The sequence below is a fragment of the Panthera onca genome, chromosome B3 (assembly GCF_046562875.1).
Source record: "Panthera onca isolate mPanOnc1 chromosome B3, mPanOnc1 haplotype 2, whole genome shotgun sequence".
In the NCBI taxonomy this organism is placed as follows: Eukaryota; Metazoa; Chordata; class Mammalia; order Carnivora; family Felidae; genus Panthera; species Panthera onca.
Window position 1 is genome coordinate 121,724,280 of NC_138344.1, and position 16,205 is coordinate 121,740,484.

Sequence of the window (16,205 nt, forward strand, 5' to 3'; positions counted from 1 at the left end):
GGAAGGAGTGGATTTAAATGAGTATACTCAACATACCACGTTGAACTGGAAGGCTTAAAAATTATAATAAATTTTTTTTACATGTTTAAGTAATTAAATTTTAGTTGTGAAAGTTATATGCACATTCATTGTAAAAGAAAATTCAAATATGATACAAGGGCACAGAATGCAAACTGAAAGTTCTCTAGCCTCCCCTCCCCATTTCCATTCCTCAGGGTAGCTGTTAGCCTGCTGGTAACATTTTCATAGTTAAACTTAGGGGGGCAATTAGAGGAACCATATTAAGTTTTTAATATATTTATTCTGTCTTCTCTCTCTGGTTTTAAATTTCCCATTTTATTTTATTTATTTATTTTTTTTTTTTTCAACGTTTTTTATTTTATTTTTGGGGCAGAGAGAGACAGAGCATGAACGGGGGAGGGGCAGAGAGAGAGGGAGACACAGAATCGGAAACAGGCTCCAGGCTCCGAGCCATCAGCCCAGAGCCTGACGCGGGGCTCGAACTCACGGACCGCGAGATCGTGACCTGGCTGAAGTCGGACGCTTAACCGACTGCGCCACCCAGGCGCCCCTTAAATTTCCCATTTTAATTTAAATACCTTTATGTCTTTTACTGTATTTTACTGCATTTTTATGCTTTTTTTTTTTTATAGGATTTTTTTTGATGCCGACAACTTTCTCCAGGGGAGCCCCTATTCAGACTTTAATTCCCAGCCTCCAAGTCAGTTCTTAGTTTATGGAGCATTTCAGAATCTCCTGGGCAAAATTACTGCTCCCTTCTTTGTGTTCCTATATCACTTTGTTCATGCCTTCAGCTCACACTTCTTACACTGCTTGAAAATTATTCATGTTTTTATCTTAGCATGCATACACTGCCCATGTGAGACAGTGGGGCTGTATTATGCAATTCTATACTATTGCTGTCTCTGTACTGCAATTGTCTTAGTCTGCGGCTTGTTTTGTAATGCTTGTCGATGAAGAGAAGTTATTGAATTTAATGTTGTCCAAATTTATCAAGGTATTAAATAGTTTGTGTCATTTAATAAACCCTGAGATCACAGAATGTTTTCCTTTATTTTCTTTTAAAACATCTTATTTTGCTTTTCCCGTTGAAAGTCTTTAATCTACCTGGAGTGAGGAATCCAACAGATAACTAGTTGTTCCAGCTCATATACTGAATAATGTGCCTATCCCCACTGACCTATAATGCTAGCTCTATCATATATCAAGATCCCACCTATTCCTAGATCTGTTTCTGGGTTCTCTAGGCTGATTTCTTCTCTCTCTCCCCACCCGGGATCTTTATACTAATACTAAATGGCCTCAATTTTTTATAGCATTATAATAAATATTGATGTATGAAAGGCCAAGTCCTTGAAACATGTCATTCTCCTCCAGGAGTGTTTTGGTTATGCTTTACCCACCCCCCCCCCTTTTTTTTTTTTGCATATAAATTTTAGATTAGCTTGTGAAAGTCCAGGCAAAATCCTGTTGGAAATTTGACTGGAATTGATTGAATTGATAGATGACCGCCCCCCCCCCTCCCCGCCCCCATCTCTGCTCCCCGGGGAGTGGCTCAAGAGATATTTGTGGAATGAACGTCTGATGAATGTCTCCAAAGCACATCTTATAAACATGCGATACAGGTCAATGAATGAACGAAGGGGGGCCAAAGATAACTAAGATCAATCAGCACATTCTCACCACTCGTTAACTGTCAGTGAATGCCTTCCTCTCTTGTTCTAATACCTTATTTGAAATGCACAAGCCCACAACTCCATCCTCCACGGAACACGAATCTACGCCTCCTTCGGAAAGACTATTGAAAACAAATTTCAGAAAGATTGTGTGTCCGCAGCCCGGGCAAAGAAATAAGTGCCCCTGGCAGGTTAGGTGTCTTGACCCCTCTACCTCCTCGGAAGGAGCGGTCCACGGGGAGCGCGGGTCCGGCGGCTCGCTTGGCCGCGGCTTAGGGAACCACGAACTACAAGTCCCGGCAGGCCGCGCGGCGCCTCCGCTTCATTAGGCGCAATCAGTGGGCGGCTGAGAGCCAAGTCCCGGCGAATCCCGTCACCCAGCTGCGGCGCGGAACTCGGCGCCGCGTCCCCGCGTCCCTTGGGGTGAGTAGGGTAGTCGCACCAGGGTCGCGCGGCGCGTAGAGTGCTGGGGTGGCGGTGCAAACGTCCCAGACGCCCGCCTCCGCTGGAACTGCGCGGGAGGGAACCCGCGGCCTGTGACCTTGTCACCCAGGCCGGCGCGCGGCCACGTGACCGGCAGGGCCCCGCCTCCTCTGCGGTCACTCTCCAGCCCGGCTCACCAGTGGGCAGAAGTGTGGACTGGCTACTTCGATGGCGCAGTCTCGCATGTAGGCAGGGCTGGAGCTGGAGGAGGAGGCATCGGGTGGCTCACCCAGGCGATCTCTGCCTAGGCGGTGTGTGGACTCCGAGCCGCGGGTGGCCGGGGGCTGGGCGTGATCTCTGGACTAGAGCGTGGGGTGCCGCCCAAATCTCTGCCTTCCGTCTGGTAGCTTGGCGTGCCCCGGAGCGCCCCTGATCTCCCACACTTTGCGGGGCCCTGCGCTTCCAGTTCTCCTGGAACTGGAACGTGCTGATGACAGCTGTGCATGGAGAGCAGCCCCTGGAAGACACCTAGCACAGCTCTCTCCCCAGGTTAAGTGGCATTTACTTTCTACTAGGTAGGAAGTCAACCAATTCAACAAGTATTTATTGATCACGTCCATGATAATTGGCACTTAATGGGTGCTCAAGAAATATTTGCCGAGCTGAAAGTGAACTAGACTTTATCTGTGCCTTTGTATGTTTTCTTTAAGCATTTTCTTATTGCACAAGCTATCAAACTGCATCAGAATCATCTGGAGGGCTTGTTACTATACGCAGTGCTCGACCCCATCCCCAGAGTTTCTGATTCACTGGGTCTGGGCTGGGGAGCAAGAATTTGCATTTGTAACATGCTCCCTGGAGATAGTGATGCTGCCCCGGACATAATTTTGACCACTGCTGCTTTATAGGAAAAAAAAAATCCTGTGAATTTAAAGCACCAACTTCTCAGACTGGGTTATGCGTCTTTGTGTCCTTATTTGCCAGTTTAACATTTTGTCATGATAAACATGTGCATATCACTGTGTACACTATTAATTTGCCCCTACATTATTTTATATGCAGATTTACACTTCTGTCATTTTTCCTGGATTACATCGTATCCTCTTGTGTTATTATTGGCTTGGCTGTTTCTCAACAGCCTTTACAGATGTAAGATTTTACCTCTGCCGGGAGAGCTTGCATTTTATTCCTTCCTGCTAATATACATTTTCTTGCAGACAGGGGACCTATAAGATAAGAATAGTGCTTGGTTCTGGTATGCATTCTCCGACTCCCTGTCCAGCTCCCTGGCCCCCAACTAACTAAATCTGGATTTAGATTTTTATGCCAGAGGGACTCCAGTGACCTACCTTTTATCTGCCACTTGCTCTTTGTGCTTGATTTTCCACTGTTTTCCCTGAGTCCCTACTTTCCCAGGATGAACTGAATGGGGAATTTCTATTCCTTGCCTGGGTGAGATTTATTTTCCTTGTCTGTTCTGGGACCGTGGCATCAGCCAAGGATTCCTTTGTTTAATCAATATTGATTCAGCCACCTTCTGGACATATGATTATATTTGGACTGCATCATTGGTGGCAGGTCAGGTTATAAACCTCATCAGGCCAATTAGATGGTCCCTGGGCATTGACTGTGCATCTTTCCAGACTTGAGAAATGATGATATTTTCCACCTTGTTTGCTTTTTTTTTTTTAAGTTTATTTATTTTGAGAAAGAGAGAGCACACATGTGCATGAGTGGGGGAGGAACAGAGAGAGAGAAAGAGAGAATCCCAAGCAGGCTTGGCATTGTCAGCACGTGGAGCTGGAACTCAGGAACCTCAAGATCTGAGGTGAAACCTGAGCTGAAACCAAGAGTCAGATGCTAAACCGACTGAGCCACCCAGATGCCCCTCACCTTGTTTGCTTTTCATCCACATCAATTACCAGATTTCCCTGAAAACCTGATCACTCTCTCCAAGGGTATTATTGAATCTTTTCCAGTCTTGGGAGTAGACCAGAAGAAATAATGCCCATTTCTCTAATAGCCTCTTTAGGAAATGGGAGGAGACTGCGGTTACTATATGGGATTGATGGAATTAGAGCCCAGAGTGCCTTTCTTCTGACCATTCTCACCTGCGCACCAAGCAGGGCATGGTGATTCCATGCTTATTGACCTGGAATGTGGCATGGGGACTGCGGATGATGGTAACTGGTGGGCCTAGCCACTCTTTGGCCCACCACAAACTGTAAGTGCTTGATTCCCCATTTAGTTCTGTCCAGGGGATGGACATTCCATTTGACTATCAACTACCCATTTGTAGAGCTTTCCACACTTGCCTTTTGCCTCATTTCATCACCTGCTGGGGTGTTCCCTATGGTCCAGCAAGATGGATTCCATTCTTACAGATTTGACAATAACACAGCTCTCCTAAATGTTTCATAGACTGGAATCGGTTATTTCTGGTGAGGTGCTTTGGTTGATATTCTGACATGTTGATTTCCAGGGCTCTAAGCAGTGTCTTCCACATGCCTGCCATTTGGGCAGGGTAGAGGGTCAGAAAGCAGAGTCGCTGCCCACAGTGACTGATACGGTTATTTGTGAAGAGTGCTAAGGACATGGGTGAACAGAGTCCCTGCTAAGGAGGCCGTGTGCCATAGACAGGCTCAAGCTCCAACTCTGCCGTTTACTGGTTGAGCGCTTGGGAAAAATCTCCCAACTCTTTCCTTTCCTCATTTATGCCTGTGGATGATGATAATATTTGTCTCATCTTACTGGGTTGTGTGGAATATCTAATGAGATAATGGGTGCAGAGGGCTTTGTAAAGGTTAGTTGTTGCTAAAATTGTCATCTAATTTTTAGGTTTTTAGGGTCTTGGTGTCCTTAAGGCCCCTCCCAAAAGTGTGTGCTCCTGTGAGAAGTAACTCAGGTGAAAGTGAGAAAGGCAAGTAAACAGAACAGGGCAGGTGATTCATTAGCAAAAGGTTTAATAATGAAAGGTGTTTTTCATCGACAGACATATTTCACGGCTGACAGGGTCTTTTAAAATACCCTGAGGGAAACAACTCATTTGCATGTTAAAGACTCACTGACACCGTATGGAAAACTCCAGCTCCAGTCTATTTAGGCACAGTTTGGCTCCTCTATCATCTATTTTATGTTTTTCAATTTCCACCTCTTTTATTACTGAGGACATTTGCATGAAAACCAGGTCTTGGGAATTGTGTCTGTTTCTTGCTGTGGCTTCCCCTCCCAGGGTGGGATGGTCTCAGGGCTCCATTGCCTATAGGGACAGGCCTGGAGGATGGTGCACCAGGAAGATGGGGTTTAAGAGGCAAGAGCTGGGAGGTGGTGCTGGGGTGCTGGGGTAGGATGGCTACTGAATTGATAGCCCTGGAGTGATTCTCACCTGGGGATCTGTGTTGTTACTGGCTCTGCACAGGCCTAGTGAGGTATAGTTTCTCCCTTGATTCATCCATTCAGTAAATACTTTTGGAGCACCTACCACACCAAGGCAGAGTTTGGCAAACTGTAGCCTCTGGGCCACATCTGGCCACACTCATAACTTTATATTTTGTCTGTGCTTGCCATTTGCCTTGTGCTACAATGCAGTATTGAGTAGCTGTGACAGAGGTATTATATATAGTCTGCAAAGCTGAAAATATTTAATATATGGCCCTTTACCGAAATAGTTTGTGACTCGTGTGCTCGACAGGGAGAACAGCAAGAGCAAAAGCTGTAAGGCCACAGTGTGCCTGGTGGGTTTGATGAATAGCTTGGACGTTAGTGCTTTTGGAGTGCGGTAGCAAGGGGGAAAAAGGAAGGGCCTGAGACCTTGGAGGAAACTGGGGGATCAGATCAGATAGGGCCTTGTCGGCCAATGCCTTGGGTCTTCATCTGAGTGAGGTGGGAGCCATTAGAGAGTTGAGAGCAAGGGAATGCATAATTGGACTGAAGTTTCTATGTTTAGGTGGAAAAATTCACTCTCTTACTCATTCAATTATGTATTTGTTAGAAAACTTATAAATTAGTTATGTAATATATTAACAAATTCGGCCCTTTGCATCTAGTAGAAGAGGCAGATACAGGACCAAATTCTTAGAGATAAAAGCAGTGCATAATAAGAACAGATGGGAAGGAGCAACTAATTCTAAGTAGTTGGTTCACTTAGAGGCTTCATAGAAGGATGAGGGGGGACTGAGTGTGCAGAGGTATTTGGGAGATGAAGCAGGCAAGGTGGGGCGGGGTGAGAATAGGGTGGGCCTTGAACCCCTTGCTAGAGAACTTGGACTTTTCTGTAGGTGGAGGGGAGGTAGGATAATGAGTGCATGTGGAGGTTAGGGTCGTGACGACTCTGGTGGAGAGTAAGAGCCAGATGAGATGTGGGGAAATGGCTTTGGAATGGAGAATGGTTGAGCAGTTCAGTCAAGATAAGATGGGCTTCCTCCCTTGCTTTATTAATTGTACAAGGTTGTGTGCCAAATCCTGGTCTCTCAGGTTCTATGAGTTCTTAGTCTACATAAACTTGTTAGTGTTTCTGGGAAGAAAAAATGAAGTTTAAAGTGACAGTAAGGAAAAGACGTCTTACTTGCTGAGTATGTTAGGTATTATGTTAAAACAGCATCTCCTCTAATGCTCACAGTGGCCCTAGGAGGGAGGTACTATCAAGAACTCTTTTGTAGATGTTTACGTGGAGGCTCCAAGAAATGTGGCTTGCTCAAGGTCACAGAGCTGGTGAGCAGCAGAGCAGGATTCTTCCTGGCTCCAGAGGCTGAGTTCCTGACTACCAGTCCCTCCATATGGCCATTTATCTATCTATCTGTGTATCTATGTATCTATCTATCCATCCATCCATCCATCCATCCATCTATCTACCTACCTACCTACCTACCTACCTATCTACCTATGTTTATTTATTTATAAATGTTTATTTATTTTGAGAGAGAGAGAGAGAGAGAGAGAGAGCACACACAGGGGAGGGGCAGAAGGAAAGGGAGAGAGAGAACCAAAGCAGGCTCTGTGCCGTCAGTGCACAGCCTGACATGGGGCTTGATCCCGTGAACTGTGAGATCATGACCTAAGCTGAAATCAAGAGTCAGGTGTTTAACCGAACTAGCCACCCAAGTGCCCCCAGATGACCTTTTTAATGTGGGCTTCTTTTCAGGCCCCACAAGGAATGGTCCCTCATGGACTACATTGATGATCTTGAAGGAGGAAGATGTGTAAGGAGCTGAGTGCACTCAGCCTAATGTAAAGCCTGCTTCCGGGTCCATTTGGGAACCTGTGTTTTGGCAAGACAAGGTAGAGGGTGAACTGAGCATGCTGCTGCCCTTTTTAAACATTTTTTACTTTGGGGTGCCTGGGTGGCTCAGTTGGTTAAGCGTCCAACTTTGACTCAGGTCATGATCTCACAGTTCATGGGTTCGAGCCTGGCGTCAGGCTCTGTGCTGATAGCTCAGAGCCTTCTTCGGATTCTGTGTCTCCCTCTCTCGCCTCTCCCCTGCTCACGCTCTGTGTCTCTCTCTCTCTCTCTCTCTCTCTCAAAGATAAATAAACATTATTTATTGTTTATTTATATAAAAATATAAAATATAAAAAACCATCTTTTATTTTGTGTGTGAGAGAGAGGGCACAAGCAAGGGGAATGGCAGAAGGAGAGGAGAGAGAGAATCCCAAGCAGGCTCTATACTGTCAGCATGGAGCCTGATGCAGGGCTTGATCTCATGAATCGTGAGATCATGACCTGTATGCTACCCTTTTTGATAGCAGATCCTGCAGGCTGAGGGTGTAGAGAACAAGGGGAAAAGGTAGGGGGAAGTGGGAGCCTGCCAGGATGTTAGAAGCGGGGCATGCAGAAGTCCTGCAGAAGCTGATAGCGGTGTAAATGAGGTCCTTTACTGGAGCATGGCATTGGGAGAGGAAATAATTACTAGTAATAATAATAATAAGAGATAACAACAGTGTTGGTGATAGCAGTTGCTACTGTGTTCTTACTGTGGAGGTGGCTCTTTGCTATACATTTTGCATGATTTCCTCGTTCCTCACCACCCCATCCGGTAGACACTGATGTCATCATCCCCATTTTATGGTCACAAGATTCAGAGAGAGTTAGCAGTGTGGCTGCTAACCCTGTGGGCAAATGACTATAGGGGCTCCAATGCAGGCCTGCTGGAGTGCATGTTCTCAACCACCGTGTCTCTGGTCTGGAAGGAACCCTTGGCTTACTAAAATGTTGGCAGAGGGGGTGCCTGGTTGGCTCAGTGGGTAGAGCATGTGACCCTTGATCTTGGGGGTTGTGAGTTCGAGTCCCATGTTGGGTGTAGAGATTATTTAAAAAAAAAAAAAAAATCTTTAAAAAAAATAAAATTTTGGAGGGGAAGGAAAAAAAAAAAAAAGGAGGGAGCCAAACCATAAGAGACTCTTAAAAACTGAGAATAAACTGAGGGTTGATGGGGGGTGGGAGGGAGAGGAAAGTGGGTGATGGGCATTGAGGAGGGCACCTGTTGGGATGAGTCCTGAGTGTTGTATGGAAACCAATTTGACAATAAATTTCATATTAAAAAAAAATAAATTTTGGCAGAAAAAATAATTAAAATGCAGAATGATGTGGGGATAGGGAGGCTTTCCTAAATAAAGAGAATATAAAGAAAATAAAGCACATTCTACAAAACAAGGTTTTAATTTAATTTATTGTTTTTATTTATAAACTCCCTTTTTTTTTTTTTTTTTCCCCAGAACTGAACCAGGAGCTGAGCCAGAGCATTTGTGTTTAGGGAAAGAAATGAGTTTCTGAAATTATTTCTTTAAAAATAATTGTTTGCAGTCACTCTTGTGTGCCAATTGCAGACACTGGGGGTTTGGGAGTAGGTGCAATAAACTGAGAAGGCTTGATTTTTGGGCATGGTTTCACTGATGGATTTGAATGCAGTGGAGCCTCTTTATTAAAGAGTAAAAATCACCCTTATGTTATTAAAATGCAGACTCCTGAGTCCCATCTCCAGGGTTGGTGATTCAGTGGGTCAGTGAGTAGACTTCAGAAATCTGCATTTTTATGTGTTAAACATTTTTTTTTCTTTTTTTCTAAAAGTTTTTATTTTGAGAGCTAGAGCACATGGTGAGGAGGGCGGAGTGTCAGAGAGAGAGAGAGAGAGAGGGAGAGAGAGAATCCCAAGCAGGTTCCATGCTGTCAGCACAGAGCTGGACGTGGGCTCAATCTCAAGAACTGTGAGATCATGACATGAGCCAAAATCAAGAGTCGGACACTTAACCGACTGAGCTGCCCTGGTGTCCCTAAATTTTTTTCTTCTGATGAGAACTTTTAGGATTTACTCTTAGCAACTTTCAAATATGTAATAAAATAAAATAAAACCATACCAATTAACAATAAAATATTGTTAATTATAGTCCATGCTGTATGTTACATCCTCATGAGTTATTTATTTTATAACTGGAAGTTTGTACCTATTGATCCCCATTGCCCATTTTGCCCACCTCCACGCCCTGTCTTTGGTAACCACCAAGCTGTTCTTTGTATCTGGAGTTGGTTTTTTGTTTTTTAGGTTTCACATATAAGTGAGATCATATAGTACTTGTCTTTCTCTCTCTGACGTATTTCACTCTAGGTCCATCCATGTGTCACAAATGGCAAGATTTCTTTCCTTTTCATGGCTGAGTTATATCCCATTATATTCACATATATATCACATTTTCTTTATCCGTTCATCCATTGATGGGCATTTACGTTGTTTTCTTACCTTGGCTATTATAAACAATACTGCAGCAAACATGTGAATATATATATCTTTTTGAGTTAATGTTTTTGTTTTCTTTGGATAGCAATTCCACTTCTGGGTATTTGAGTCATATGGTAGTTCTATTTTTAAGTCTTTGAGGAGCTTCCATACTGTTTTCCATAGTGGTTGCACTAATTCACATTCTCACCAACAGTACACAAGGGTTTCTTTTTCTCCATTTCCTTGCCATCACTTGTTATTTCTTGTCTTTTTGATAGTAGCCATCCTAGCAGGTCTGAGGTAATATCTCATTGTGGCTTCAGTTTGCATCTCCCTGATGATTAATGATGTTGAGCGTCTTTTGGTATAACTGTTGGCCATTTGTATGTCTTCCCTGGAAAATATCTATTCAGATCTTCTGCCTGTATTTTAATCAGGTTTTTTAAACTGTTGAATTGTATGGGTTTTTTATAGATCTTGGATATGAATCCCTTATCAGATATATGATTTGGAAATATTTTTTCCCATTCAGTAGGTTGCCTTTTCATTTTGTTGGTGGTTTCCTTTGCTGTATGGAAACTTTTTAGTTTGAGGTATTCCCATTTGTTGTTTTTGTTGCTTTTGCTGTTAGTGTCAGATTCAAAAAGTCATTACCAAGAGCTATGTTAAGGGGCTTATGGCCTATGTTTTCTTCTAGGAGTTTTATGTTTTCAGATTTTACATTCAAGTCTTTAACCCATTTTAAGTTAGTTTTTGTGTATGATATGAGATAGGGGTCCAGTTTGATTCTTTTGCATGTGGCCATCCAGTTTTCCAAACACTATTTGTTGACAAGACTGTCATTTCCCCACTGTGTATTCTTGGCTCCTTTGTTGTAAATTAATTGCCCATATGCGTGTGGGTTTATTTCTGGACTCTCTATTGGCTTCCGTTGATCTATGTGTTTGTTTTTATGTCAATGCCATACTGTTTTGATTACTACACTTTTGTAATATAGTAGTATAATCAGAGACCATGATACCTCCAGCTTTGCTCTTCTTCCTCAAGACTGCTTTGGGTATTCTTGGTCTTTTGTAGTTCCATATAAATTTTAGGATAGTTTGTTCTATTTCTGTGAAAACTGCCTTTGGAATTTTGATAGGGATTGCATTGTATCTGTAGATTGCTTTGGGTAATATGGAAATTTTTTTTTTAATTTTTTTTAACGTTTATTTATTTTTGAGACAGAGAGAGACAGAGCGTGAACGGGGGGAGGGTCAGAGAGAGGGAGACACAGAATCTGAAACAGGCTCCAGGCTCCGAGCTGTCAGCACAGAGCCCAACGTGGGGCTCGAACTCACGGACCGCGAGATCATGACCTGAGCCGAAGTCGGCCGCTTAACTGACTGAGCCACCCAGGCGCCCCAAGGAAATTTTAATAACATTCTTCCAATCCATGAACACAGAATATCTTGCCAGTTATTTGTGTCTTCAATTCATTAGTGTCTTATAATTTTCAGTGTATAGGTCTTGGTTAAATTTATTCTGAGATATTTTATTTTTGACGCAATTATAAGTGGGATTTTCATAATTTCTCTTTCTGATTATTCATTATTAGTGCATAGAAACCCAACAGATTTTTGCATGCTGATTCTGTATCCTGCAACTTTACTGAATTTGTTTATTCTGATGGTTTTTTGGTGGATTGCTTAGGGTTTTCTATATATAATATGTTATCTGCAAATAGTGGCAGTTTTACTTCTTCTTTCCCAATTTGGATGCCTTTTACTTCCTCTTGCCTAATTGCTCTTGCTAGGGCTTCCAGTACTGTGTTGAATAAAAGAGGTGAGAGTGGGCATCCTTGTCCTGTTCCTGATCTTAGAGGAAAAGTTTTCAGCCTTTCACCATGGAGTATGATGTTAGCTGTGGGCTTATCATATATGGCCTTTACTATGCTGAGGTATATTCCCCTGTATCTACTTTGTTGAGAGTTTTTAATCATTAATGAGTGTTGAATTTTGTCAGATGCTTATTCTGCATTGTTGAGATGATCTGATTTTTATCCCTCATTTTGTTGATATAGTGTAAGAAATCTACATTAAAAAAAGATTTTAGTATAATATGACTTCACTCATATGAGGACTTTAAGATACAAAACAGATGAACATAAGGGAAGGGAAGCAAAAATAATATAAAAACAGGGAGGGGGACAAAACATAAGAAACTCTTAAATATGGAGAACAAACAGAGGGTTGCTAGAGGGGTTGTGGGAGGGGGGATGGACTAAATGGGTAAAGGGCTTAAGAAATCTACTCTTGAAATCATTGTTGCACCATGTGCTAACTAACTTGGATGTAAATTATAAAAAATAAATTATTAGATTAAAAAAAAGATTTTAGGGGTGCCTGTGTGGCTTAGTTGGTTAAGCCTCCAGTTCTTGATTTTGGCTCAGGTCATGATTTTGCAGTTTGTGAGATTGAGCCCCGTGAGATCTGACAGCACAGAGCCTGCTCGGGATTCTCTGTCTCTGTCTGCCCCTCCCCTACTTGTGCATGCACACATGCTTTCTCGAAATAAATAAATTTTTAAAAAAATAAATAAGATTTTATTTTTGAGTTAAATTTATCCTCAACATGGGGCTCAAACTTACAACCCTGAGGTCAAGAGTCTCATGCTGTATCCACTGAGCCAGCCAGGCACCCCTGAGATCTGCATTTTTGAAATGGTATTTTTACAGGTATTCCTCTGACCATTCTTTAGAAATGTTGGATTAGGAAAAGAAGACTGCAAAGGAGAAAAACAACAGAATTATAAAAATTATTGAGTCCAGAAAGGGTCAAGAAAGGAGAGAAAAAGAAATAGAACAGGTAGGAAAAATAGAAGACATAGAAGAAGATGCTAAAATTAAGTCTAAATACATAGGTTATATTAATTGCAAAAAGAAAAAAATCAACTATATGTTGTTTAAAGAAACAGTATAAATTTAAGTTGAAAGTAGAAGAATGGAATAAGATGTACCTGTGAATACTTAAAAAAAAAAAAATCTGTGGGATGCCTGGGTGGCTCAGTCGGTTGAACCTCTGACTCTTGATTTTGGCTCAGGTCTGTAGGATTGAGCCCCGTGTCAGGCTCTGTGCTGAGCATGGAGCCTGCTTAAGATTCTCTCTCTCTTCCTCTGCCCCTCTTCCCCACTCGTGTTCTTTCACTCAAATAAAATTAAAGATTTTAAGAAAATCTGTGGCTATACTATGAGGCATGAGTCCAAATACATTTTAAAGAAAATGAAGACAAGACTGTGTGTAGCAATAGTTTTCATACAAAGAGGAAACAGAGGCACAGAGCAGGGAGGGGATGGTCACAGACTGAGTCCAAAGCAGAGCAAACAGTGATGGCCTGAATCTTCCTGCTGCTTCTATACAGGTTTGCACGTGTGGATGACTTGGTGATTCACTTCTCCTGGGTGGGACTTCTCCCCTGGTACCTGCAGCTATGGTCGAGGATTTTAGTCTGATATAGAGTTCCCAGAAATTGAAGAGGAAGCAGCCCATTGGGTACAGTGACCTCCAAATGCTCCAACAGTCCACCTGGTGGGCTGAGCTGGTACAAGTAGGGTGGGGAAGGGTATCAAAGAGCCTTGAGCCCACTTGAACCTACCGACTGGGAGTATGTTTGGTTGAACAGATCAAATCAGCACGTGGACATCGAATCCCTAACTGCATAGTATCCTGCAAGACTGTGAGTGGACGGTGTACTAATAGTCATGGTGTTTGCCTTCAGGCAAAACTTCAGGGAGCTCACAATCTAGACAGGGAGGAGTTTACTCTAACTGAAATAAATATTTTGGAAATCAGCCAGACACTGAGAGCTTATCTGGCTGATTCTGACCAGCTGCCATTTTGGCTGTGGCCTGAGCACTTCAGACCTGGGCACGGAGGGCTAATGATGCCTATATGTGCATGGTGGTACAAATAATAGTTACAAGTAACGGTGGTTAGTATGTTCTGCCACTTCCCCTGTTTCAAATAGCACCTCTGTCACATATTCATCATCCTAACTCTTACCCTCTTTTTCTTCTCCGTACTTAATACCAGCTGCTATTCTAATATATGTCTGTTTGCTTCTGATCTGTTGTCCCATCTAGAGTGTAAGTCCATGTGGGCAAGAACTTTGTTTTGTTCCTTCTGTCCCCAGTGCCTAGAATGGTGCCTGGCACTGTGGAAGGAAAAATGACCTTGAGAGTTGGCTTGTGCCAGGTACTCTGCTAAGCCTTTTATGTACATGATCTCATTTTATCCCAACGACTTTTGAGGTAGCTACCCCAAAAACGAGGAAACAGAGATCAGCAAGATTGAGAAAATGACCCAAGGTTGTATAATCTATTAAGTGGCGGAGCCTGAATTTGAATCCTGGTCTGACTAACTATGGAACTCAACTGTTCCTTTTCTCTGCTTTTCTTCGGCAGGGTCTGGGGACATGGCCCGAAGGGCTCTCAAGCTTGCTTCGTGGACCGGCATGGCTCTTGCTGCCTCTGGCTTCTTCCTCTACAGCAACAAGTACTTGGATCCTAATGACTTTGGTGCTGTCAGGGTGGGCAGAGCAGTTGCAACGGTAGGTTTTTCTTATTGTCAGGGTGGCAGAGGAATTGCTGTATTACCTGCAGGTGTTTGTACATGTAACAGATATACATGCCAGCCACACGTGTGGAGCTGCATGTGTGCCCTTCCTTGTGCAAAGCTCCCTCTGCACAGTAGCACAGGCATGGGTGTGCACCCTCAGGCACCTATATTCCTGTACGCCCAGCCTCTGTCATACTAAGCCGAAATAGAATGGGATTGCACAGGGTCTCTGTTCTGCAGCTTTGACATGTTAGATTCTGTATGTAATTTTAGAGACAGACCTGGACCGGTGCTCCTCAGCAAATGTATGTGGAAAGACTTTGCAGCCTTGATTAAACTCTACCAGAAAACTTGACTTTCTCTTCAGTGTGCTAGTGTGAGTGGTTCCTGATGCAGGGCTCATAATCAGAACATCTGGGCCTTGGAAAACTTTGGGGCTCCCCTCCAACCCTCAATCTAATCTGAGGGGTCCTGGGTGGCTCAATCAGTTGAATGTCTAACTTTGGCTTAGGTCATGATCTAACGGTTTGTGAGTTCGAGCCCTGCATCGGGCTCACTACTGTCCGCAAAAAGCCCACTTTGGATCTTCTGTCCCTCCCCACTTCTTTTCCCCTCCCCTACTCACAATCTCTCTCAAAAATAGATACACATTAAAAAAAAAAAGAGCATCTTAGTTGAATATTTTACCATTAGAAGTTTTCTCCAGTGGCTCAGGAACATCCTCCTTGTTGAATCATGTCCTCCTAACTCTGCTGAAAGGAGCTCTCCCAAACATGCATATATAACTGCCCCATTTGTGGGTCATTTGCCACATGCTTCGTGCTTTCTTGCCTCCTCTGTCTGCTGCAGGATGAACTCATCCTTTCTTCCCCTTGGCATAGATATACTCTGTGCGCTGTCTGTTTGGGTTGTTGTCTGATCATTTCCTTAATACTCAGTGTTGCGAAGTCTTCTCCCTAGCTAGTCATAGAATCTAATGGACAAATAGATAAATAGATAGGCCATAGAGTATGAAATGATTCCTGAGTGTTTATCAAGTGCTTTTTGGGGGCCCAGTGTGGTCTTTACAGGCTTTGAGAGGTAGAAATGAACCGTCCTACCCACACCCAGCTTTGAAGGAGCTGATGGTTGAGGAGTGCTCATGTAAATGGGTCAAAAAGCAATGGATTTGTTTTAAAGCCATGGATCGGATCAAGATGTGTGATTCAGGTGACCACTGCTACGGGACCTCAGACAGAAGAGTGAGACCCGTAGGCCGGGAGTCAGGATGAGTGCCCTAGGGGAAGCAGGCTTTGATGGAACCTTAGGGGTTTGAATATAGTTGACCCTTAACAACGGGTTAGGGTGCTGACACCCATGCAGTCAAAAATCCATGTATAACTTTTGACTCCCCCAGAGCTTAACCACTAATAGCCTACTGTTGACCGGAAGTCTTACAGATAACATGAAGAGTCGATTAACATATTGTATGTCATATGTATTATATACTGTATTCTTATAATAAAGTCATCTAGAAAAAAATGTTATTAAGAAAATCATAAAGAAAGAGTGCCTGGGTGGCTCAGTTGATAAAGCATCTGACTCGGCTCAGGCCATGATCTCATGGTTCATGGGTTCGAGCCCCATGTCAGGCTCTCTGCTGTCAGTGCAGGGCCCGTTTCGAATCCTCTGTCTCCCTCTCTCTCTGCCTCTCCCCCCGCCTCTCTCGCACATGGTTACGCTCTCTCTCAAAAATAAATAAACGTTAAAAAAAAAAAACCGTAAAGAACATACATTTACAG

At 43.2% G+C, this 16,205-nt stretch overlaps 1 protein-coding gene across 5 annotated transcripts in view; it reads left to right on the forward strand.

Annotated features, from left to right (window-relative positions):
* The window catches only part of ADCK1 (aarF domain containing kinase 1), a 152,838-nt gene that overhangs the window by 27,540 nt on the left and 109,093 nt on the right, over positions 1 to 16,205 (forward strand). The window contains exons 1-3 of one of the 5 annotated variants that reach the window (XM_060620414.3): positions 1,726 to 2,120; positions 4,144 to 4,344; positions 14,271 to 14,416. In XM_060620414.3, coding sequence (XP_060476397.2) covers positions 14,282 to 14,416 — 135 coding nt within the window. In that variant the 5' untranslated portion in view covers positions 1,726 to 2,120; positions 4,144 to 4,344; positions 14,271 to 14,281. Of the gene's footprint in view, positions 1 to 1,717; positions 2,121 to 4,143; positions 4,345 to 14,270; positions 14,417 to 16,205 lie in introns of those variants that run through there. The other 4 variants (XM_078447955.2, XM_078447954.2, XM_060620415.3 and 1 more) reach the window with 4 other exon arrangements.